This window comes from Chelonoidis abingdonii, chromosome 2 (assembly GCF_003597395.2).
Source record: "Chelonoidis abingdonii isolate Lonesome George chromosome 2, CheloAbing_2.0, whole genome shotgun sequence".
In the NCBI taxonomy this organism is placed as follows: domain Eukaryota; kingdom Metazoa; phylum Chordata; order Testudines; family Testudinidae; genus Chelonoidis; species Chelonoidis abingdonii.
The window spans coordinates 58,973,663-58,998,047 of NC_133770.1; the positions used below are offsets into that span (position 1 = coordinate 58,973,663).

Consider the following 24,385-nt stretch of genomic DNA (forward strand, 5'->3'; position numbering starts at 1 on the left):
GAGAGATGTGCTATTTGTGTTGTAGTTATTAACAAAAAGGTTTCCTTTCCCCACTCTGAACTTTAGGTAAGATGTGGGGACCTGGGCATGACCTACTTAAAGCTTAATTTACTAATTAGATTGGTATCACTGCCACCACCCCCAATGTACTACCTTTTTCCCTGGTAGTCTTGAGGGACTTCAACACATAATTCTCCCTAGGTGAGCCAGATCCAAACCCCTTGGATCTTAAACAAGGAGACATTAACCCATCCCCCCTCCTCTCCCAACCAACATCCATGGTGGATCCAGAGCCAACCCCCTTGGATCTAAAACAAAGGAAAAAATCAATCAGTGTAAAAAAAAAGGCTTTAATTAAAGAAAAGAAAGGTAAAAGAAAACCCTCTGGGAGAGATTTAGAATACCAGCTACTCTTACACAACAGATTCCAAACAGCAGAGATGTTTCCCCTGGGCAAAAACTTCAGTTACACAAAACAAATAGCCAAATACTCATTTTAGATAATTCCCTTAATGATACCAAGACAAGTACAAAAGAAAAATAAACATAATCTATTTATCCTTTCTAAAACTTACTACTCCTGATAAGAGGCTGGATTCTTGAATCTTTTTCAACTCCGGCTGAAACCGAGAACTCTAAACAAAGGAGAAACTTCCCTCCTTCGTTTTTGAACATCTTGTTTTCCCCCATTGGTTCCTCTGGTCAGGTGTCAGCTAGGGCTGGTGAACTTCTTACCCTTTTACAGTAAAAGAGGCTTAACCACTTAACTACTGTTTATGACATATGGTGTAACAAGAAATGACATGATGCAGGGGCAATAATGGTTTTTTATTATATGTATTTGGGAGGGTGCATTATACCATGAGTCTCAAAGCCTTGCACAAGTTTATGCACGGTCATCTCAAACAAATGCAGTAAACCTTTAAGCTCCTTATCATGTAGTTTTGTATACATCACATATTTTGCAGAACCTGTTTTTAATGTTTATATATGTGATACTATTTACTAATGTCTCTTTGCACAAGTAAAGCCTTATGCTACCATGAAACTCTAAACTTGTGCAAGAACTTGGAGGGAAAGGAAAAACCTTAACTAATATAGTTTATAGACAGATTCAGAATATGCTTTTTACTAACACATAAAAATTCCCAACTATTAAATCCAATATTTGGCATCTAGCACGGTTGGGCATCCCAGTAAGAAGCAGGCATTTTTTTACAGAAAAAGTTACTAAGAAGCTGGAGACAATGGGTGGGCTGAAGTACAGGTAAGGCAGTCATACAGTTTAATTGCGGACAGGCAGAGTTCTACATTTCTATTTTTCAGAAACTAGATAAATATTATTTTTCTGCCAAGTTCATTTTTTAAAGGAAAGACCATCAAGTTAAGACTTTTCTGTTGTCACGCAGAATGCCTTCAATACCTCGTTCAGTCCATACCATCCTGATTACAAAGCATTTAAGCATGTGCTTAAGACCTGCTACTGATGTTAATAGACTATAGGCACTGCTAAAGTAAGCATATAGTGAAAATGCTTTGCATGAACTGAGGACCTAAAAGCATGCTAATTCACATCCACGTGATCCTATGAAGTTCGGTGTGGTGGAAGACAGGCAGAGAATTTGCCCTTGGGTAGTATAAAACTCTGGCCTAGTACAAGTTTTGCTATTAACAAATATGCCTACACCAACTAGAAACAATAAATCGATTCCAGCCCTCATATTGCCAATCCCTGCCTCCTGGATTACTGTAAGTATTCCTTAAAATAAATCATGACCATAGCAAAAACATTTCTCTTTGGTGTCTGCTCCCAATTAGGAGATGCTCAACCCACGGTCATATGGTCCCTCAAACCGATTTTAAGCAACAGCCTTAATCATCAGTCTGGGAGACATAAATGCTAATCACCCTGGTCGATAATGCCAAAGGCTTTTCATGCGCAAATGAGGCAGATAGTGTCTAATGATACTGGACCCATAACTGCTGATATTGAAATGTTTACAAATGGACTGTATGGCTGCCTGTATCAATAAGAATTCATTTCCCTTCAATAACACACACACACAACCACAGGACACATGAAATTGTGTGCTATTATTACCCACTATAACTTATGTGTGTGTTTATAATTTATATATGTTGTTTTTCAGTTAGTTACTATATGAGAAAGCAGAGAGAGGAAAAGTACACACAAAATGAGTCATATTGTCCTCATAATATTTTAAAGCACATGTTCTTGGGTGAGGTACTAATACTACTCACCATACATCCATCCTAAAGTCATCAGGAGTTTTGAGGGCACGCTCACAGGAATGGAGCTCAGCGAGAGCCTACAGGATCAAAGCTTCCATCAATAGATAGGTAATTAATAAATTATATTTGGAAGGACACTAGTTGCAGTTAATTAGGTCTTAAATTTCAAAAACATACAGTCTGAAATGCTGTAATGCTTTAAAATTACTGCATTTCTATCCAGTCGGGTCCCCCTACCCCCACCAAAGGTCTTACTTCCGCTTGCTCTGCTAGCCCGCATCCCCCTCCCTTCCTATTTCAGTATAGGAGGCGCCAGTAAGCATTTTCGAGTGCAAGACACTTAACACTTTCAAAGGTTGCTGGTATGTTTGAAAAGCATTGGCATTTCCATGAATTAACAATGAATTGACAACTACACATTCTTCACATTTTCCTGCCTAGTACTAAAATGTAGTTGGATCATGTTATCAGTACCGCTTATTTCCGCTCACTATTATTCCTATTCACAAGAGTCCAAAGGAAAATTCAGATTTTCCAGATATTAATTTGATCTCTAGAAGAAATATGCATAGTGAATGGAAGCCCTAATCTCATATTAATTAATATAGCACATGAAGCATTAAAGGCCTGACTCTATAACGGGCTGTTGAAGAACTATTTAGATAAGCTCATGATGAACCACGAAGTTCCATGCGGTAGACCCGGATTGTCGCTGCCTATCAAAGGGTGCTAAAGGAGCTGGCAGATGAGATTGCAGAGCCGTAAACCATTATCTTATGAAAACTCATGGCGATCGGCGGAGGTCCTGGATGTTCTGGAAAAAGGCAATTAGGCCCATCTTTTAAAAAAGGGAAGAGGAGGATCTGGGGAAGCGTACATGGCCATCAGCCTCTCACCTTATTTCCCGGTCGTACTAGATCACTGAGCACCTGGTCCTTCTGCAGGATGAATTCATCTGAAAGCACTATAAGGAGGTAAAAGTAAGTGATCAGGAACAGGTCCACAAGCAATGGATTTTACACGAGGGCAAGTCATAGCTATGATATAACTAATTGCTCCTATGATGGGACTAAATGGCCTTTCACGTCAAGATGAGGGAAATGCAGTGGATTGTGATTCTTGACTTAGAAATATGTCTTTTTGATATGGTCTCGGCTCACTGTGAGTTTCTTGCCGCATAAGTTGAAGTAATTGCGGCTTGTGATAGAGATGAACTATAAGGTGGATAGAAAAGCTGCTAGATTAATTTGGGGGGTAGGTCTCATACGGGTAGTGATCAATGGCTCCATGTCTAGTTGGGGTAAAGTTGGTAGCGGTGTAACAAAATGTGCCCCAGGGGTCAGTCCTGGGCCCAGTTTTCATTAAATATTATCATTAATGGATGACTAGAGAGGATTGGTGTGGCTGCTTAACCTCAGTCAAAGTTTGCCCAGATGTACACTCAAACTGGGAGGAGTGCGGTAAGATATCGCTGGTGGTGTAGGGATAAGGAAGTAGAGGGACCTAAGAACAAATTATTGTGGAGCATAGAGACGCAACCAAGAAACCTGATGAGGTCAAGAAGGACATAGTGGGCACTCCTAGCACTTAGGACAGAAGAGTCCCATTCACTGCTACAGACTAGGGACCTGTACTGAGTGGCTAGGCATTTCTATGTTTCTGCAGAAAAGGACATGTGGGGGATCGAGGGACATTAGATCATTCCACCTCAAATTCAGAAAGCATTGGTGAGGTCTCATCTGGATATGTGTCCAGTTTGGGTCCCACACTACAAGAAGATTGGAAAATTGGAATAGAGTTCAGCCAGAGGCAACAAAAATGAATAGGGGCGCTGGAGCACATGAACTTATGAGGAGAGGCTGAGGGAAAACTGGGATTGTTTATTCTGCAGAAGGAAGTAGGGGGATCTTGACCGCTGCTTTCAACTACCTGAAAGGAAGTTCCAAAGAGGTGGATCAGACTTTTCTTTCATGGTGGCAGATACAGAACAAAGGAAGTAATGGTCTCAAGTTGCAGTGGGGGAAGGTTAAACCTCCGGTCCCCAACTGCAGACTTTGAAGACACCATTTATACTCTTGTTCTGTCATCTCCACCACTTGAGAAAGAGTCAAAGATCATCCTCCCTTTCTGGAAATATCCTTATCAGGTAGTACTTGGAAAGCAGTCGTCAAATCCGCGCCCTCTCTAACTATTCATCTTCTGCAGAACTAACAAATCCAGTATCCCTCAGCCTCTCCTACCACTTAAGGTCCATGGCTCCAGCCTCCCTATTTCATTTTTTTCGTTGCCTTGTTACATCATGCTAGTTGCGACCTTTCAATATTTTCCAGCATCCATGTCTTGTAGTGATGGGACCCTAACGGAACTGGACCACAGTACTACCAGAATTGAGACCTACCAATGTCCGAATTGAGAGGAAGATTAATGTTCCTCCTCGATCCGCCCCCCATGATCCTCCTTTCTGAGAAATCTGCTGGCCTAGCACACTACGGTCCTAATCTGTAAGCAGTGACAAGTGGGAGCTTGCGTCCTAGATGCAGACTGCAACTTGTCACTATCTTAAGAACCTCAATCCAGGTTTCCTTATATTGGCACCGTACCTGTAATTTGTCTAGTCCGCGTCTGTATCTATTCCTACCTACCTCTCAGCGTACTAACCACTACCTCCCAGTTTAGGTTCATCTGAAACTGCTGAGGGTCCAGTTAGTCCACACACACCATCTTCTAAGATCATTAATGAATATTTCAATAAAGACTGCCCATGGACTGGACCCCATGGGGCAGCTCTGCTTGATACCAACCGCTAACTTAGCCACACATGGACAACTGAACCATTGATCACTAACACGTTGATGAGCCCACTAACCTCTAGCCATAGTTTCCATATCTCACCTTATAATTCCCATATTATCCAGCCCGACTCACTTCAACTTTGCGGTCAAGAAAACCGTGGGACACCATATGGCACACAAAAGCTTTCTCAAGGAATAAGGAGATCACATCCCACTGCTTCCCTCATCTACAAGGCAGTTTTTCTCAGTCTAGAACGTTCAATTAGGTTAGCTCAAGGCCATACTTGCCCTTGGTACAACTTCCGATGCTTGACTGTTACTCTGATCAACTTTCTCTTTTCCTCTTAAGTTGCCTTCAAATTGAGTCTCTTGTAGAGGACTTGTCTCCATGACTTATCTCATAGGCCACCAAGTCGAGGCTGACTGCCTATAGTTAGTTCCACAGGATCCCTCATCACTCCCATATTTAAAAAGATGGCACTACATTAGCCTTTCCTCTTCAGATCAGTCTCAGGACCCCCCGCAGCTATGCTCATGGAAGCTTTTACATATGAGATAATTGGCTTTACGGCTCTGCAATTCATCTGCCAGCCTCCTTTAGACACCATTGGATAGCAGCGACATTACCGGTCGCCTGCGCATGTGGACTTGTGTGGGCATTCGAGCTTACTAAATAGTTTCTTCACAAGGTATAGAGTTACAGGCACTCTTAATGTTCACTTCAGCTGTGCTAATAATAATCATGAGAGGCTTTTTCACAAATGTCTATTGTCCTCTTACCGAGAATCAAATTCCAGATATCATGAATCTGAACTCTTTGAATTTTGTGAATTAATAATGGGAGGGAATAGGTAGCTGAACATGATCTCTAACTACGATTTTAGTACTATGGCACCGGAAAATGTGAAGAATTTAGAGTGTCAATTTCATGTGTATAATGCGTGAGAACCATGCTTTCTTCAAACAACAGGCAGCTCCTTTGAAAGTGTTAAGTGGCACATTTGCACATGTAAAATGTCATACTAGGTATAACGAAAAGGAAGGAGGGGGATGCGGGCAAGTCACGAGGCAAGCCTGAAGTAAACCTTTGGGGGGTAAGGCGGAGGAATCCGGTATGAACTAGCACGTAATTATAAAGTACAGCAATCTCAGGACTGTAATGTTCCTGAAATAGCCAGCTAGTTACGGCATTGTGTCTTCCAAATATAATTAATTATACATGAATACTATTGTGAAGAGTCCTTGTATCGCGATAGGATTGTCTAGTATTACTATCTGTGAGGTGTGCCCGTCAACATGCCACTTGATGATTTAGATGCTGATTAGCGATTCGATAGATTCGAGTGATGTACTAACGCCAGAACACTGCATTAAAAATATGAGACAAGATATTTCTGATGTGTACTTTCCTCTCTAGCTTTCTCACTAAATATAGAGCAGAAGAGTAACTGCAACACAACATATATTAAATATATCACACACACACGTTATAGTAAATTAGTAGTAGTAGACATACAGATTCATGTTTGTGTGTGTGTGTGTGTGAGTGAATGGAGAAATGAATTCTGAGATAAGCAGCAGCCATTACAGCATTAGTGAACTATTTCTAAATCAGCAGTTTGGGCAGTATATTTAGACCACATCTGCCTGCATATGGGCATGAAAGCTCTTTCTCTATTAGTGCCGACAAGATTGTTTAGCCATTGTATGGCGTCAGACTGATATTAAGCTGTTGCTTAAATAGGTTTTGAGGACCATATGACCGGTGTGTTGAAGCATCTCCTATGGGAAGCAGCACACCAAAGATGAAAATGTTTTGCTGATGCGATTTATTTTAGAGAATACCTACAGTTAATCGAGCAGGCAGATGCATATGAAGGGCTGGAAATTCGATTTTATTGTTTAGTGGTGTAGACGGCCACTATTTGTTAATAGCAAATTACTGTTCAACAGGGCCAGAGTTTATCCTACTACAAAGGGCCAAATTCTCTGCGTTCTTCCACCCCACACAACTTCAATAGGATCACGTGATGTGAAAATTGGCATGGCTTTTAGGTCCAGTTCAGCAAAAGCAGATAATTCACTATATGCTTACTTTAAGCAGGTTCACCTAAGTCTATAACATCAGTAGGTCTTAAGCACATGCTTAAGATGCTTTGCTTAATCAGGATGGATGGCTGAACGAGGACTTGAGCATTCTGCGTCTGACACAGAAAAGTCTAACTGATGTCTTCCTTAAAAAATGAACTTGGCAGAGAAAATAATATTTATCTTAGTTCTGAAGATAGATTATGCTTGTGACTCTGCCTGTGATTAAACTGATATATGACTGCCTACCTGTACTCAGCCCATAGCCATGTCTCAGCACATAGTAACTTTTTTCTTTAAAAAAAATGCTAGCTTCTTACTGGGATCCCCAACCCTGCTAGAGATGCCAATATTAGGATTTTTAAAGTTTGGGAAATTTTTATGTGTAGAAAGCTGATTCTGAATCTGGGGATGTTTGAGGATAGGGACGCGGGAGAGAAGTGGAGTACTGATAGTGTAGCTTATTAGAGATAATATAATTCGTTAGTTATGTCCCTCCAGAGGATATTTGTCACACTAGTTAAAAGAGAATCAGGTAGCTAAGGCTTTTAACTCTGGGCAGAAAATCATTGGTTCCACTCTCTACCCTCAAAGATATTACGTCTTTGATACACAGCTATACTGAAGATCATAGGTGTAGCGAAGGCTCTTTAACTCGAGGTTGCAGTAGACACATATAAGAAAAACAAGTCAACAATGAAGTGATATATCATTTTCTTTATAGTGAGAAAAAATCACAGGATGTTTCCTTGAGTAAATAATAATATCAACATTTGGGGTTATAGATGAGGACAAGTACTATACACGCACACAAAGATATAAATCTTATATTACGTATCATTTAAACGTAAACAAATAACATACAGTTGGACGTAAATTAGGAGCATGACAGTACCATTGAATAATGAGGAGTTTGTTGCTCAAAGATTTTACTGTAGCATTTTGTTGTTTGAAGATGGACCTCGCATAACTTTGTGAATGGACTTGTAGACATCATTAGGAATATTCTCAAATGACACCTACGCCAAATACATATAATAAAAACCACTTATTGCTTCTAGGGTACTCTGCATCAATCATTTCTTGTTACACACATATGTCATAAACACAGATAGTTAAAGGGTTAAGCCTCTTTTACCTGTAAATGGGTTAAGAAGTTCACCTAGCCTAGCTGACACCTGACCAGAGGAACCAATGGGGGAAACAAGATGTGTCAAAAAGGAAGGAGGGAAGTTTCTCCTTTTTTTAGAGTTCTCGGTTTCAGCCGGTAGTTGAAAAGATTCGGAAGAATCCAGCCCTCTTATCAGGAGTAGTAAGTTTTAGAAAGGATATAATAGATTTATGTTTATTTTTCTTTGTACTTGTCTTGGTATCAATTAGAGGGAATTATCTAAAATGGAGTATTTGGCTATTTTTTTTGTGTAAGCTAAGTTTTTTTGCCCAGGGGAAACATTCTCTGTGTTTGGAATCTGTTGTCTGTAAGAGTAGCTGGTATTCTAATCTCTCCCAGAGGGTTTCTTTTACCTTTCTTTTCTTTAATTAAAGGCCTTTTTCTTACACTGATTGATTTTTTCCTTTTTTTAGATCCAAGGGGGTTGGCTCTGGATAACCAGGATGTTGGTTGGGAGAAAGGAGGGGGGATGGATAATGTCTCCTTGTTTTAAGATCCAAGGGGTTTGGATAGCTGTGCTTCACCTAGGGAGATATGGTTGAAGTCCCTCAAGACTACCAGGGAAAAAGGTAGTACATTGGGGGTGGTGGCAGTGAATACCAATCTAAGTTAGTAATTAAGCTTAAGAGTATGCCTGCAGGCCCCACATCTTACCTAAAAGTTCAGAGTGGGGAAAGGAACCTTTGTAATAAGCCTACAACACAAATGCACATCTCTCGGCCAGTTATCTCATCATAGAAGGCAATTAGGTTAGTCAAGCATGACTTGCCCTTGGTAAATCCATGCTGACTGTTCCTGATCACTTTCTTTTCCTCTAAGTGCTTCAGAATTGATTCCTTGAGGACCTGCTCCATGATTTATCCAGGGACTAAGGTGAGGCTGACTGGCCTGTAGTTCCCCAGATCCTCCTCCTTCCCTTTTTAAAAGATGGGCACTACATTAGCCTTTTTCCAGACATCCAGGACCTCCCGCGATCGCCATGAGTTTTCAAAGATAATGGTTTACGGCTCTGCAATCTCATCTGCCAGCTCCTTTAGCACCCTTGGATGCAGCGCATCCGGCCCCATGGACTTGTGGTCATCGAGCTTATCTAAATAGTTCTTCAACAGGTTATAGATCAGGCCTTTAATGCTCATGTGCTAATAATAATATGAGAAGGGCTTTTCACATGCTATTTCCTCTAGAGATCAAATTCAGATATCTGAAATCTGAACTTCCTTTGGATTTTGTGAATAAATAATGGGAGGGAAATAGGTACTGATACATGATCCAACTACATTTTAGTACTAGGCAGGAAATGTGAAGAATTTTGAGTGTCAATTCATTGTAATTCATGGAAGCCAATGCTTTTCAAACATACAGCACCTTTGAAAGTGTTAAGTGTCTTGCATGAAATGTCATACTGGGTATACTGAAAAGGAAGGAGGGGGATGCGGGCAGTCAGAGCAAGCTGAAGTAAACCTTTGGGGGGGGTAGGGGGAGACTGGATAGAACTGCAGTAATTTAAAGCTACAGCATTCAGACTGTATGTTTGAAATAGCCTATTAACTGCAGTGTCTCCAAATATAATTATTAATACCTACTATTGTGAAGCTTGATCCGATAGGTTGCTGAGTATTCCTGTGAGGTGCCCTCAACTCCTGATGACTTTAGATGGAGTTGAGGGTAATTAGTACCACCCAGAAACATGTGCTTAAAAATATGAGACAAGATATTTTGTGTGTACTTTTCCTCTCTCTGTCTTTCTCTATATATAACATAACTGCAAACAACATATATAATATACAACACACACATAGTATATAGTGTATATAGCACAATTTCATGTGTTGTGTGTGTGTGTGTGTGTATGAAGGGAAATGAATTCTATGATACAGCAGCCATTACAGCATTAGTAACTATTTCTAAATCAGCAGTTATGGGCCAGTATATTAGACACATCTGCTCATTGGCATGAAAGCCTTTCCATTAGTCGACAAGTTGTTTAGCATTTATGTCTCCCAGACTGATGATTAAGCTGTTGCTTAAATAGGTTGAGGACCATATGACCGTGTGTTGAGCATCTCCTTGGGAGCAGACACCAAAGAGAAATGTTTTGCTATGGCTGATTTATTTTAAGGAATACTCTACAGTAATCAGGAGGCAGGATGCAATATGAGGGCTGGAAATCGATTTATTGTTTCAGTGGTGTAGGCACTATTTGTTAATAGCAAATACTTGTCACAGGCCAGAGTTTTACCTACTACCAAGGGCCAAATTCTCTGCTGTCTTCCACCCACACAACTTCAATAGGATCACGTGATGTGAAATTGGCATGGCTTTTAGGTCCCAGTTCAGCAAAGCATTTCACTATATGCTTACTTTAAGCAGGTGCCTAAGTTCTATTAACATCAGTAGGTCTTAAGCACATGCTTAAATGCTTTGCTTAATCAGGATGGATGGCTGAACGAGGACTTGAGCATTCTGCGTTGACACAGAAAAGTCTAACTGATGGTCTTTCCTTTAAAAAATGAACTTGGCAGAAAAATAATATTTTATCTTAGTTTCTGAAAAATAGTATGTGACTCTGCCTGTGATTAAACTGTATGACTGCCTTACCTGTACTCAGCCCACCCATGTCTCCAGCACATAGTAACTTTTTCTTTAAAAAAATGCTAGCTTCTTACTGGGATGCCCAACCTGCTAGATGCCACAATATTGGATTTTAAAGTTGGGAAATTTTTATGTGTAGAAAAGCTATTCTGAATCTGTCTATAATATATTAGTTAGGATTTTTCCTTTCCCTCCAAGTCTTGCACAGTTAGAGTCATGGTAGCTAAGGCTTTACTGGTGCAGAGACATAGAAAGTAGTCACAATATAAACATTTTAAAAACAGGTTTCTGCAAAATATGTGATGTATACAAACTACATGATAAGTGAGCTAAAGGTTTTACTGGCATTTGTTTGAGATGACCTGCATAACTTGTGAATGGCTTTGAGACTCATGAATAATGCACCCATCCCAAATACATACTAATAAAACCATTATGCCACACTGCATCATCATTTCTTGTACACATATGTCATAAACAGATAGTTAAGGGTTAATGCCTCTTTTACCTGTAAAGGGTTAAGAAGTTCACCTAGCCTAGCTGACACCTGACCAGAGGAACCAATGGGGGAACAAGATGTTTCAAAAGGAAGGAGGGAAGTTTTTTCCTTTGTTTAGAGTCTCGGTTTCAGCCGGAGTGAAAAAGATTCAAGGAACCAGCCTCTTATCAGAGTAGTAAGTTTTAGAAAGGATAAATAGATTTATGTTTATTTTCTTTTGTACTTGTCTTGGTATCATTAAGGGAATTATCAAAATGTGGTATTTGTGCTATTTGTTTTGTGTAACTAAGTTTTTTGCCCAGGGGATAACATCTCTGTGTTTGGAATCTGTTGTGTAAGAGTAGCTGGTAATTCTACATCTCTCCCAGAGGGTTTTCTTTTACCTTTCTTTTCTTTAATTAAAGCCTTTTTTTTCATAACAACCTATTGTCATCCTGATTTTTTTCGCTTTGTTTTTTAGATCCAGGGGGTTTGGCTCTGGATCCACCAGGAGTTGGGGGAGAAGGAGGGGGGATGGTATAATGTTCTCCTTGTTGTAAGATCCAAGGTTTGGATCTGGTCACCTAGAGAATTATGGTGAAGTCCCTCAAGAGCTACCCAGGGAAAGAGAGAGGTAGTACTTGGGGGTGGTGGCAGTGATACCAGATCTAAGTTAGTAATTAAGCTTAGAAGTGTCCATGCAGGTCCCCACATCTGTACCCTAAAGTTCAGAGTGGGGAAGGAACCTTGATAACATACAACACAAATGCACATCTCTCAGAGCCCCAAATTCTGTGTGAAGCATTATACCTAACTTACATAGCAAGAACCCCAGACTAACATAGCATAGTCCTTTCTCTTGTCATTAGCCCTCTCTGTGCCCCTTCAATTTATTTATTTTGATGGTTAATTCAGTTTATTTTACACTTTAGATTTTTGTACTGAATATTCAGAAGTGCATAGCAGCAACTGTTGAGAAAAAGTTGGAGGTTTTGGCAGATGGATAATGGACAGGTGGGACTTTTGGCTCCCAGGAAAGTGTGGGAGTTGGTTTTGGTTTTTGTTACTCAAAGGCAGCTTTGGGTACTGGAAAGTGATGCATTCTGATCCTGCCCTCCTATGTTTTGGCAGGGATGGAGGGGACTTAACATTTCAGAGGATGGCAGTTATTTGACTACTTCATTCCCAATGCCAGCAATCCTTGATAGCAACCATCTACCCGGCTGCACTCCACCCTGATAAATGCCACTTCATTCAGCAATGATCTTCAACAATTAATTTCATAGCTTTGCTAAAATGATCATCAGTGAAATAGTTAATCTTGACTTTTTAAAACGTCCTAGTTAGACTTCAGCGTTACCCACACTGAACAGAATGGGGCAGTTCATGTGCTATTGTTTGCATTCACAGGCAGGCGTTGTGGTGTGGGTTTTACATTGAGTTCCTTTTTTGTTGTTTGCAATCTTGGGGATGTTGGCTGCAGGTGTTGCCACAAGACAGCTGTCCCTGCCATCACACATTTTCATCATGGTCTGTCACAATGCAGTCTGTATACTGTACTTCTTTATGTACAGTACTGTCACTACATTATATAAGGATTTGTTACCTTAGTTGAAGTTACAAGTTTGGTTTTCTGAAGCTACTATTGTTCATACTACGTCAAAATTGCTTACACATAATATGGAAAATCTGTTGGTGGGACAGAGTCATTTTAGCCAACATGGCACTGATTTGTCTTGTGCAGACATTTACACCTGTATGGAGTAAGTGTACAATAAAGCGCTTCTACAGGTGTAAGTGGAGAATTCCGGTTTGCTAGTATTTCACAGCCAGTTAGCACAGGTGCAAATGACTCATAAATCCAAGGCAATGGAGAATTAGGACTCATGGTTCTTGGAGGAATATGTGCACTTCACTCTATGACAACAGTTTAGTACTAAAGGAGGGAAGCTCCAAGAAACTTGACAACTTTGCAGACCTCTTAGGCTCCATAGCTTCGGAAGCCTTCGCATAGGCCACGAAAGAAGAACCCTAATTTTCATTCAGTTTAACCATCTCCACAGCTCATGCCTTCAAAACTGGAAGAATTTTCTTGACTTCCAAAGCAGGCCAATCTTGTATCTTTGATAGTAAATTGGCTGCAGAGCCAACATCCGGTCTTTTACAGCTGGCGTGGTTCAGAAAGCTGAAGCTATTTTCAACTGGACCAGGCCCAAAGAATACAAATGACCCTCTAAATGGATGCTACATTTTATAAGTACCTAGCATAACAAGAACCCATGAGTGAATCTACAAAGTTACTTAAAACAAAGTTTCAGAAACGTGTTGTTTCAGTTTTTGTTCTGTTTGATTTTTAGACTGACAAAATGTGTCACTTTTCTTAGAACTCAACTGTGATGTTAAGTCACCACTTTCCAAAGGTGCAATACAGAGCAATCACCTCACCAGCTGGAACTCCTATGAAATGTAGCTTCTATGCCAACCTCAAAAAAAAGTACAGTTTGTGCTTCCTTTTGGTTCTAGCCAACTCTACTGAGAGACATCGGATTAGGTGGGAGGACTCCCATGGTCCCACCTCTTCCCCAACATGTTTGCACGATTTTGTTAAAGCTCGCTTTAACAGAAACATTGGCTGAACAATCCTTGAACTTTGGGCCAAATCCCATTGTAAGGTGATTGGTACAGGCAGATCACTCTGCCTGCCCAGAACCCCAATGAATTCAATTGGTTGCCACACATATGTAAGAGTCTGTCCATGGCTAGCAGTTGGAACCTTTGAGCTCCACTGAAGCACTGGATTTTTTTAACATAAGGTCTCCCATTGTGAATGAATTATAACCAGTAACTCCACTCCCAATTTATAAAGCAAAAGTAAATTCATTATTTGACGTTTTACCATCAACTTTTGCTTAAAAAGTAAATAATTACTCAAGTCAAAATGATGTATTAAATTACCCATTAGATATATTTTAGGTTTCCATGAGCATTTCTTTCTACAGAAAAAAGAAACTATGGAATTACTGTAGCAATGCTCTTCTGTAATTATTTTACTCTAGACAAACATAAAAGTATCACTAGATTTTATTTTATTTTAAGGGTATTATTTTAAATAAAATGAACAATCCAGAGGAATGCAGGCCAACCCCGTTCCTAAACTTCAGAGCCCAGGCTCCAGCCCAAGTCGTAATGTCTGTACTGCTATTTGTAAGTGCCATAGCATGAGCCCTGCAAGCCCAAGTCTGTCGACCTGGGGTCGGAGACTCACTGGCATGGGCTGCTGCTCACCACACAGACTTACCCATAGACTCAAATTTTATAGCATATGTGAAGATTGCTGAATAAGTGGAAGTTTGGAATGAGCAGTTGACTTCCAGACAAGATTCGACAATATGGTATATCAGACTGATATTGAATAACTATGTTAAGGTGGTCCGTACTCCAGCAAATCAACCACTGACTTTGTTTAGAAAGATTGTTTGGCCTGAGTAACGACTGCAGGATTCATCACTCAGTCTTGAGATGCTGAAAACAATTTTAACCAAGTATAAATAGCCATTTGTGACTACAGAGTGAGGTGACCTTTGTTTGGAGGACACCTCTGTAATGGGGATTTTCTATTATTGTTTGTTATTTGTATTGCAGTAGCACCAGAAGAGCACGAATCAGGACAACAGCCCCACTGCGCTAGATACTGTACATATACTGCCTCCATTTATATAATAATGCTTTGTTCACCTACCTTTCCTGTAGAATTAAACGTTAAAAAGGCACCTCTTTTGACATTCCTATTTATCTACTCATGGAACTACTGGCACCACTTCATAAACTGACAGACTAGAGACTTTCATTATGTAGAACTCAGACAAGGGAGCATAAAGCCCTTCTTTATTTCAACAAACTGTTTTCCTCATCACCTACCAAGAAACACTGATTCTGGGTATTTTGTAAGTGATTGATGGATTTTGGGCAGATATGGGGACTTAAGGTTAACTAGCAAAAAATAAGCCCTCCTCAGTGGAATTTAATCTGACTAGGTGGGATTTTCTGTTTACATTGGCAAATAGAAGCATTACATATCTGAACTGTTTATTCTGGTAATCTTAGCTAGCTTGAAGAATTGCAATGTTGCTCCTTTGATTAGCTCTGTGCAAAAAAGATCTTGTGAAGTGGAAAGATCTCCCACTCTTTCCATATTTGGCAGGATCAACCCTATAAAAATGTCCATTTTGCCACACCTCTTATACCCCACTGCAGCTGCTTCCTCTCTTCATCCCACAGTGAGATATTAAAAGTTTGGATGGCGCCTTCTCCAAGTTTATCTGGATGGACAAAAAAGCCAAGAATGCGCTTGTCAAGGTTACAAATATCTAGGGACCTAAGAGATTTTTATACTAACTGGCTCTTCAGAATACTTAGAGGCCTGCCAGCTGAAAATTATTAGCTGCTGGCTGAGTAGGGGTTGGGAGTGTACTCTATAGGCGATGGAGCAGGAATTACAGGCACCTATATTGCTGGAATTTTTACACTGTCATGATAGAGCCACCATATGTGTTTGAAATGCTCTTGAAGTGCACTCTTAATATCTGGGACTTTGAGATGTCTAAGTAATTTTCTTTGATACTCCTCTCTTGTAATCCTCAATGATATTTTTTTTTTGTTAGGGTGCCATATAAATCATGCTCACTCCTGTTCCATGTTGACATTCTGAATAACCTAGCCTAACATGCAAACAACAAAAATCAGGACTTGGCTCCTTCACACATTTCTTTTCTGAACATGTCCTTCCACCAGGAATTTATATTTGTGCTGACCTTGGAAGTTGTTTGGAAATCCAGTTTGAGCCTTGCTTTGATGCTAGTAGGAAACTTGGCCACTCTTACATGGGCTCTTAAATACGGTAAAACATATGTTTTTCTATTGTTTGTTTTAAGTGCCAGAAAGGTAATTATGAAGTGTTGGGTGGTGATGTCCTGTTTAAGCTGTAACGTATGGTAGAAATTATCATCATGGTCAAGAGGAAGATTGAGCTTTCCTAAGATAATGGGTCCCATAATTTATCTCACATCTGCCACATCTTGAGAACTAACTGAAAGAGGTAACTTTAGGATGACTGACAATATCTTTCCACTGTTTATTTTTGCCTCTCTGATGCTGTACAATAATTTGATGTTTGCTTTTTTACAGAATCTTAGTAAAAACAACATATGTAAAGTAATTAATTCCATCAGTGGTTAATTCTGTTCACAAACAATTTCTTGGTGGAGATGTTTAATACAGCTAATACCCTCTGCTTTTTTTCTTTGCTGTATTATCCAACATTAACATTTGATTCTCTATTTGCACAAAGAATGTCATTCCTCCAAGGTCTGAAGACCTTTCAGATATAGATGGGTCTACAGCTGGGGTTGGCATAGGTATAACCCACATCTTATAACCCATATTATAATCTGGTCAGAGAGAGTGACTACCACACATTGAACACCATTCTTGGTAAAAACGGCCTTTGGCAGAAATTTTGGGGAAATGATAGTATATGCCACAAATGCCAATGCTCCATCACGGTCACATCATTCTCAGAAGTACAGCTCTATGCTAAGATTACTGCTGGAAACCAGACCAAATGAGCTGGGCTACATGAGAATGTCTAGCTTTTTATTTAGATTGGAGCCCTTTCTCTGAAGAGCTTATTTCCTAGTGTGTGTGTAAAGCACTCAGCACAATAGGCCCCGGATCTCAGCTGGGACTACTAGGTGCTACTGAGGTAATAATAACAACAATAATATGCTAGTGTGTGGATGCTAGTACGGTGTTAACATTCATTCAGTTAACAATGGAATGCATTTAAGAAACATTCTGATTCTGCACTGAAGAAGTGAATATTGATCTCACAGCAGCGTAATCCGGGAGTACGTTCACGGAAGTCGGTATGATGGGAAAATCAGGTCTGTTGACTCCCTGAAATCCACTCTTGGAGGCTTTCATACAATTTGGAAGTAGAAGGCCTGATTCTGGTCTTATTCACACCAGTTTTACACCAGGGTAATTCATCTGATTTCCATGAAGATGTTCCCAATTTACCACAGGGGCAGTGACAGCAAAATTTGCCCCAATATATGCAATTTTCAGAAAGCAAATGGATACTGGAGTGTGCTGCTAGGTTTTCATCCACTTGCCCATCATCTTTTTGTTGTGGACAACAGAGGACATCTTCAGTGCAGTATATTGCCCTCTCTTTCTTTATGACTGAAAGGCATAAAGCTATAAGTCACGGTGCTGCTGTGTATTTCCTTCATGCAGAACCTTTAAAAGCTTTCCCTTCCTGATTGAAACTATCCAGGCCTTTGTGCTAAAATGCTAGGGAAGCACTAGCATTCCCAGCAGCCCAGGTGTCACATGTGATTAACAAGAAGGGTTATACTCAGATGTTATGTGGATGGGTTCATTATAATTACCTAGAGGTGATCACAAGTATCAATGCCTAGCACTGACATTACACATCTGCTACAAAGTATCCCCTCACATTCCCCTCCCATGACTGTGTAGCAAAGGAAGTCTGAGGTTTTTCTTTGACCTAGCTGTCTCGGAGGACTGCTTTTTCTCCCAATGAACTTCCAAAGACATATTTTCAGATCTAGCTGTCCCTGTACAGTATGTTGAAATAAAAACTAAATTTCCTTTGGAACACAGAATCATCTCATCACATGGTTGTGTCACTCCAACCTATAATGCTGGGCTAATTCCACTGCTGTCGTAGGCACAACTTAATTGAAGTCAGTTGGTTTACCCTGCCAGTGGTAAACCAGTTAAAGGTCATCATGAATTATTATTATTCAATATTTTATTTGTTGTTACTTACGAGGAAAAATCCACTGTAACTGTCTACACTAAAAAGTTAGGTCAACCCAACTATATCACTCATGGGTGTGAAAAATCCAAGCCTGACCCTGAAAAGGAATAGGTGGAGGCTCCCAACCTCAGGACATTTACCCACACCTGTGTCCAGCACAGGCCAAGAGGGAGAGGAGTTGGCACAATATTTTATTCTGTAAACAAAATGGAACATTGAGATTATTGAAGCAATCTGACTTGCTAGTGTACAGGTGGTTAAATGTCTAGCCATGCTCTGCACATACCGTTTTAAACTGTATCAACCATTAAGAAAAAACATACATCTATATTTATTTACTTGGTTTCCATTTTCCAGCTGATAATAGCAATTATGAACTCAGCTCAGGCTACTTCCTGGGGATTAGTTACTAGCTGAGATTTCTCCCATCTGATCATTAATCCTCAGGAAATACCCTGCATCTCCTTCATCCAGACCTCCAAACTATGGTGTGAATACAAAAAAAGGATTAAATACAAAGGGAAGTGTCATGGGGAAGTAATAAACATGTACTTGGTATTGTATTAGTCTAACAAAAATAAATACACTGGCATTTGTTTCATACTAGTCTATGGAATCCAGCTATGATTTTTAATTTTAAAACATTCAGGTAGAATTCAGATTTAGATTCCACTGATTCTTTCTGTGCAATTAACTCAGTATTCCTAATCTCAATTAGTCCAGTCCCTGGCCGGATGAAAGGCAATTTCTTGTAAAGTATATTCTTTTAAATTCCTAAGAGATAAGGAATTAAGGAAAGCGGATAATGCTGGATCTTTGGATCATCACATTACATAACAACACAAATTATGGATCTGTCAGAAGACAAGTAGGGAACACTTTGCTACAGTTCTTACTATAATTGAAATCAAGTCTATTGAGTTCAATGGGTGTTTTGCTTGAGAAAGGATGGTAAGATTGAGCCTTTAGAGATCAATATTCCTATTTATTTTTCTCCACCATAATAAATTTCCCTTTGCATTTGATACTAAAGGGCACAACTTATAAATCTAACAAACATATTTAAATAACAGAAAGTAACTCCACTGGAATGACAAGGGTTTTTTAAGTGCATGCTATTATATTTAGCAAAATTAATGCTATCTTGGAATTATTATCTTCATGTTATAAACAAATTACTGACTTCTAGCTGATGTGATGAAATAATAGGTATGCATAATAAAGACGGAGAGGCTAACTTAGAATGCTATTTTATGTACATGTCTTTGAAGTGCCCAAAGAAAATCCTGTTTCACTTGCATGTATGCGCACGCATGTATAAAATGAGCCTAGTTTAAATGGTGAGGTATTATTTATAGAAAATGTAAATTAAGTTTTGAATAACTGACCAGTCTTTATTAGCCTCTCATGTTTAGAGTTTCATGAAGCATGGTCTTATTTCTGGGCAGACCACCAAAATTAGTTAGCATGAATGTTACATATTGTAAAATGTCTCTTATATATATAACATCCCTGTACCCACTGTCTAATGCATTCCAGCTAGTGATCAGACATTTTGCAAAGGATCGGGTCAGCCTGCTAATACTTTTAATTTCTTATACTGCACACATCAGCATGCTGTGTACCAATTGATTTTAATTTCAGATATAATTTAAATTATTCCTCAGGGGAGGAAGATTACTACAAACTCGGGTATGTAATCAGCCCAGGATAAAAGGTTTTCAGCTAACAATATTATTGTATGGAAGATTAGATTTAGTTGTGTCAAAACTTCTGGAGTTTCTGAAAATGTACATATTTAAACATTAATATGTTGGGCCTGGATTCTGCAAAAACTTAAGTGCATGCTTAACTAAAACACATGACTAATTCCACTGAAGTCAATGTGACTACAGACAAAAAAGTTAAGTATGTGCTTAGGTGTTTGCAGAATGAGGGCTTGGAGAGCAGGAAACTGAGAAGAGTGATAAGAAATTCCATTGTCTCCTCCTACTTCACAGAACAGGGTAAGATGACAGGGTGATAAAAGTTTGTACTCTGTCCATTCTGGTGCTCCCATGGGTGCTGTCACATTTGGAACTGCACTACTGGTAATGTGAGAATGGAAAATTTCTCCCCAGAAGATTAGCACAGATACAGCCAGAATGTGGTGAATAGTTGGGTAAACTTCCAATTGAGTTGATGGAGTTGAGCTTTTAAGCAAAAAGAGAATAACTAAATGAAGCTGTGTGTTTCAGGAGTATCAGAGCACCGTTTCTGGGAGTTAAGATGCAATTCCCACTGATTCTGTTTCCTTCTCAACCCTCTTATCCCTGCCTCAGAGACTGACAATAAGGGGGTTTTGCTCTCTTTTAAACAATTTTTAAAGGTTTTTTTTAAAATGTCATTTTTTCTTTTCATGAATAACTATGTTAAAAGTGTATAGCTTTAAGACAGCAGAGCTGTCATCAAAACATTGCTAGTGTGAAAAGTCACATGCTGCTTACTATGCGTCAAATGGAAGCCTTAGTTATGGTTTGGCCATTCTGTGATGTCTTCCTTCCCACTCTAGTAGATTGTTCTGTGGTTTTTCACAATTCAGAGAGCAGATAGTTGGTAGACAGCTGTTACAATGCCTGTAAATATTTAACCACAAACCATTGCACAGAATAGAAGACTAGATGTATTTTAAGTACAGATGCATTGGGCAACCTGAAAACCCATTTATTCCATTCTGGCAGATACACTACTTGACTCATTGACGTTAAACACCTGTTTCAATGGGCTAGCTGAATTTATAAATATCTGTTTCACAGCAAAACTGTCATTCAATATAAATGTGTGTCATTTTAGCATTATTTTATCCATTAGCATATCTATGAGCAAATCAGCTGGAGTGAGTGCCTGCTGCTGGTAGTTTTAAATATTAAACAAACACTTTAAAATCCATTACTTTCCATCAGTACCTGTCTTTCAGTGAGGTCCAGATTTACTGCTATCTCATATCTCCTCAGCCTGGTCAGGTAGTTATGATGGGCAAATTCTGCTTCTAGCTCTCTGATTTGCTCTTTGGTAAAGGCTGTCCTTTCCTTCCTAGGCTTACTGTTGACTTCTGATTTGTAATTTCCTTCCTGGGAATCTGAAACAAAGGAGAGATACAAGTAAACATTATGACAAGGGTGTGATTTATTAGGAACTAAACCCCACAGATTAAGGTTGTGCTCATCCTCTACATAAGTACCTCAAAAACTGCTCTGCCCTGGAACAGCAGAAGCACGCTGGCTTTGATACTAATGGACCATCCACTGCCACAGAGCAGAGTAGCAGGTGTTTTCCCAAGAATCCTCAATGTAACTAATGAACTAGCACTGAATAGGATGAATCTTCTGGCTAGTGATCTACTGGATGGCATGTCAAGGCTGTTCTATTCTGCTACTCTATTATTTCACTAACATGTCAAACAAAGCTATCCCTATCAGAGGGGACATTTTCAATTTTATCCAATTACAGCTTTACAGAAATAAAATAAAAAAGAGAAGAACATGTGAAATCCAGTCAACAGCATGATGATGAAATGAGAGCACTGACTGCAGAATCATAGGGTGCTGCCCCCTAGCATGCCTAGAAGTAGACATTGCATGAACCCCTAAACTTTTAGATATGCAATAGAAAGTAGTGCTGCCACCATAGCCTATACTCTAAACTATTCTTGCTGCAGATGCAAGTAAATTATCATCTCTGCCATTATCACAACAGTGAAAACCCTCTCACAACCCTCATAGTTTCTGTTACTCTCACAGCAAAGTATCAGGAGTCTGATGCAAAGATACTAAGTCAATGAGTCTTTCCATTGTCATCAATGGGGTTTGGACCAGGCCCTATCTGAATAAATACTATGATCTGATTGTCAACATTCCTTAAGTTTTGTCCCATAAAATGTCTTTTGCTCTATCTTTTTTTGAAATCTGGGCATGTCAAAAATACCTGCAAGTTCAACTTTAGTAGGCATTCAGCATGAGAATCATTGGTCAACTCCTGGACTCATGAACCATCTCAAAAATGTCACAGATACATTCACACTTCAGCTGCTGATTTAAATAGAATCTTGCATCAATTTCCAAATGGACAGACGCATAAGCAGTCTCTCTATGACGTTCTATATCAGATGAGTCATCAGCATGCTTGAAATAGCCTACCAGACCACTGAGCCCAATAACAAAACTACTAACAAGTATGCAGGTTCATTAGAGTAGAATGAGGTGGGACTGGGGTCATTATTACCCTGTTGCTTGAAAAAAAAAATCAGTGGCTTTTATGCAAATTAGTGAAAAATCTTAATGAATGATTCAATGCTACAGTCACAGGTTTATGCTGCCAAAGGTGATAGGTTCAAATCCCAATGGAGTAATTTAAAGAACAAAACAAAACCCCAAATCAGTGATACCATGGTGGTAGCCAGGATATAAAAATGTAAACTGAATAGGGGAAAATGTTTTTATTTGATGCAGAACATAAATTTCCAGTACCTCATTATGGATGAGACTGTGTCCTGTCCCTGTGCGGTTGAGAAGGTGAGAGTAGAGTGGAAAGAGGTAAAAAACATCCTTCTCCCACGGCTTCATTGCAAGCAAAACAGCTGGACAAAACTTAAGTCCCTGTTCTCAGAGCAGCGCAGCTCCTTCCTGATAACCCAGGGTGCAAATTACCTCAAAGATGTCAGGAAGGAACCTGAGTCATCTTCCTCTTTCTTCTGTACTAGCCTGCGGAGTGTGTTCCATCAGCCAATTGGGGGCACCAGGAAGCATAATTATCTCAAAAATTTTCAGCATGCTGGCACGCACACTGCATTTCCTTCCTGGAGTTGCTCCTCAACTGCTGCAACTCTGCCACACCCCAATTCAGGTCCATGTGTAATTTACAAATCTCATTCCATATGTTTGAATCCTTATATGAGCATTCTCCATGTATCAGTTTAGATGGAAGCCTAAACCATCTTTTGAGGATTATAAGTAATAATTACACTTAGAATCATAGAAATGTAGGACTGGAAGGGACCTCAAGAGGTCATCTAGCCCAGTCCCCTGCACTCATGGCAGGACTAAGTATTATCAAGACGATCGCTGACAGGTGTTTGCCAGTCCTGCTCTTAAAAATCTCCAATATGGAGATTCCACAACCTCCTTGGGCAATTTATTCCAGTGCTTAACCACCCTGACAGTAAGGAATTTTTTCCTAATATCCAACCTAAACCGCTCTTGCTGCAATTTCAGCTCATTGTTTCTTGTCCTATCCTCTGATGTTGAGAACAATTTTTCTCCCTCCTCCTTGTAACAACCTTTTATGTACTTGATAACTGTTATGTCCTTCTCAGTCTTCTCTTCTTCAGGCTAAACAAACCCATTTTTTTTCAATCTTCTCTCATAGGTCATGTTTTCTAGACCTTTAATCATTTTTGTTGCTCTTCTCTTGACTTTCTCCAATTTTCTGAAATGTGGCGCCCAGAACTGGACACAATACTCCAGTTGAGGCCTAATCAGCGCAGAGTAGAGTGGAGGATACTTTTCATATCTTGCTTACACACTCTTGCTAATAATCCCAAAATGATGTTCACTTTTTTTGGCAACAAGCATAACTGTTGCTCATATTTAACTTGTGATTGACTATGCCCCGCAGATTTTTGGCAGTACTCTTCCCGAGTCCATTTCCATTTGTATGTGGCAACTGATTGTTCCATTCTAAGTGGAAGTACTTGCATTTATCCTTAGTTTGATTTCAATCTATTTATTGCAGACACTTTCATCACAGTTTGTCCAGATCACTTTGACTTTAATCCTACCTCCAAAGCATTGCAACCCGTCCCAGCTTGAAATATCCACAAACTTTTATAAGCTGTAATTCTCTTGTGCAATTATCTAAATCATTGATGAAGATATTGAACAGAACAAGACCTGAGGGACCCCACTTGATATGCCATTCCAGCTTGATTCTGAACCACTGATAACTACTCTCTGAGAACAGTTTTACACCTACCTTATAGTAACTCCATCAAGGTTGTATTTCCCTAGTTTGTTTATGAGAAAGTCATGGGAGACAGTATCAAAAGCCTTACTGAAGTTAAGATACGCAACATCTACCACTTCCCCTCTATTCAGAAGGCTTGTTACCCTGTCAAAGAAAGCTATTGG

At 39.6% G+C, this 24,385-nt stretch overlaps 1 protein-coding gene across 1 annotated transcript in view; it reads right to left on the reverse strand.

Annotated features, from left to right (window-relative positions):
* Positions 1 to 24,385, reverse strand: part of MEOX2 (mesenchyme homeobox 2) — a 91,116-nt gene that overhangs the window by 15,408 nt on the left and 51,323 nt on the right. Inside the window, exon 2 of the mRNA XM_032784101.1 lies at positions 21,167 to 21,339. Within this exon, the coding sequence (XP_032639992.1) occupies positions 21,167 to 21,339 (173 nt within the window). The remainder of the gene's footprint in view (positions 1 to 21,166; positions 21,340 to 24,385) is intronic.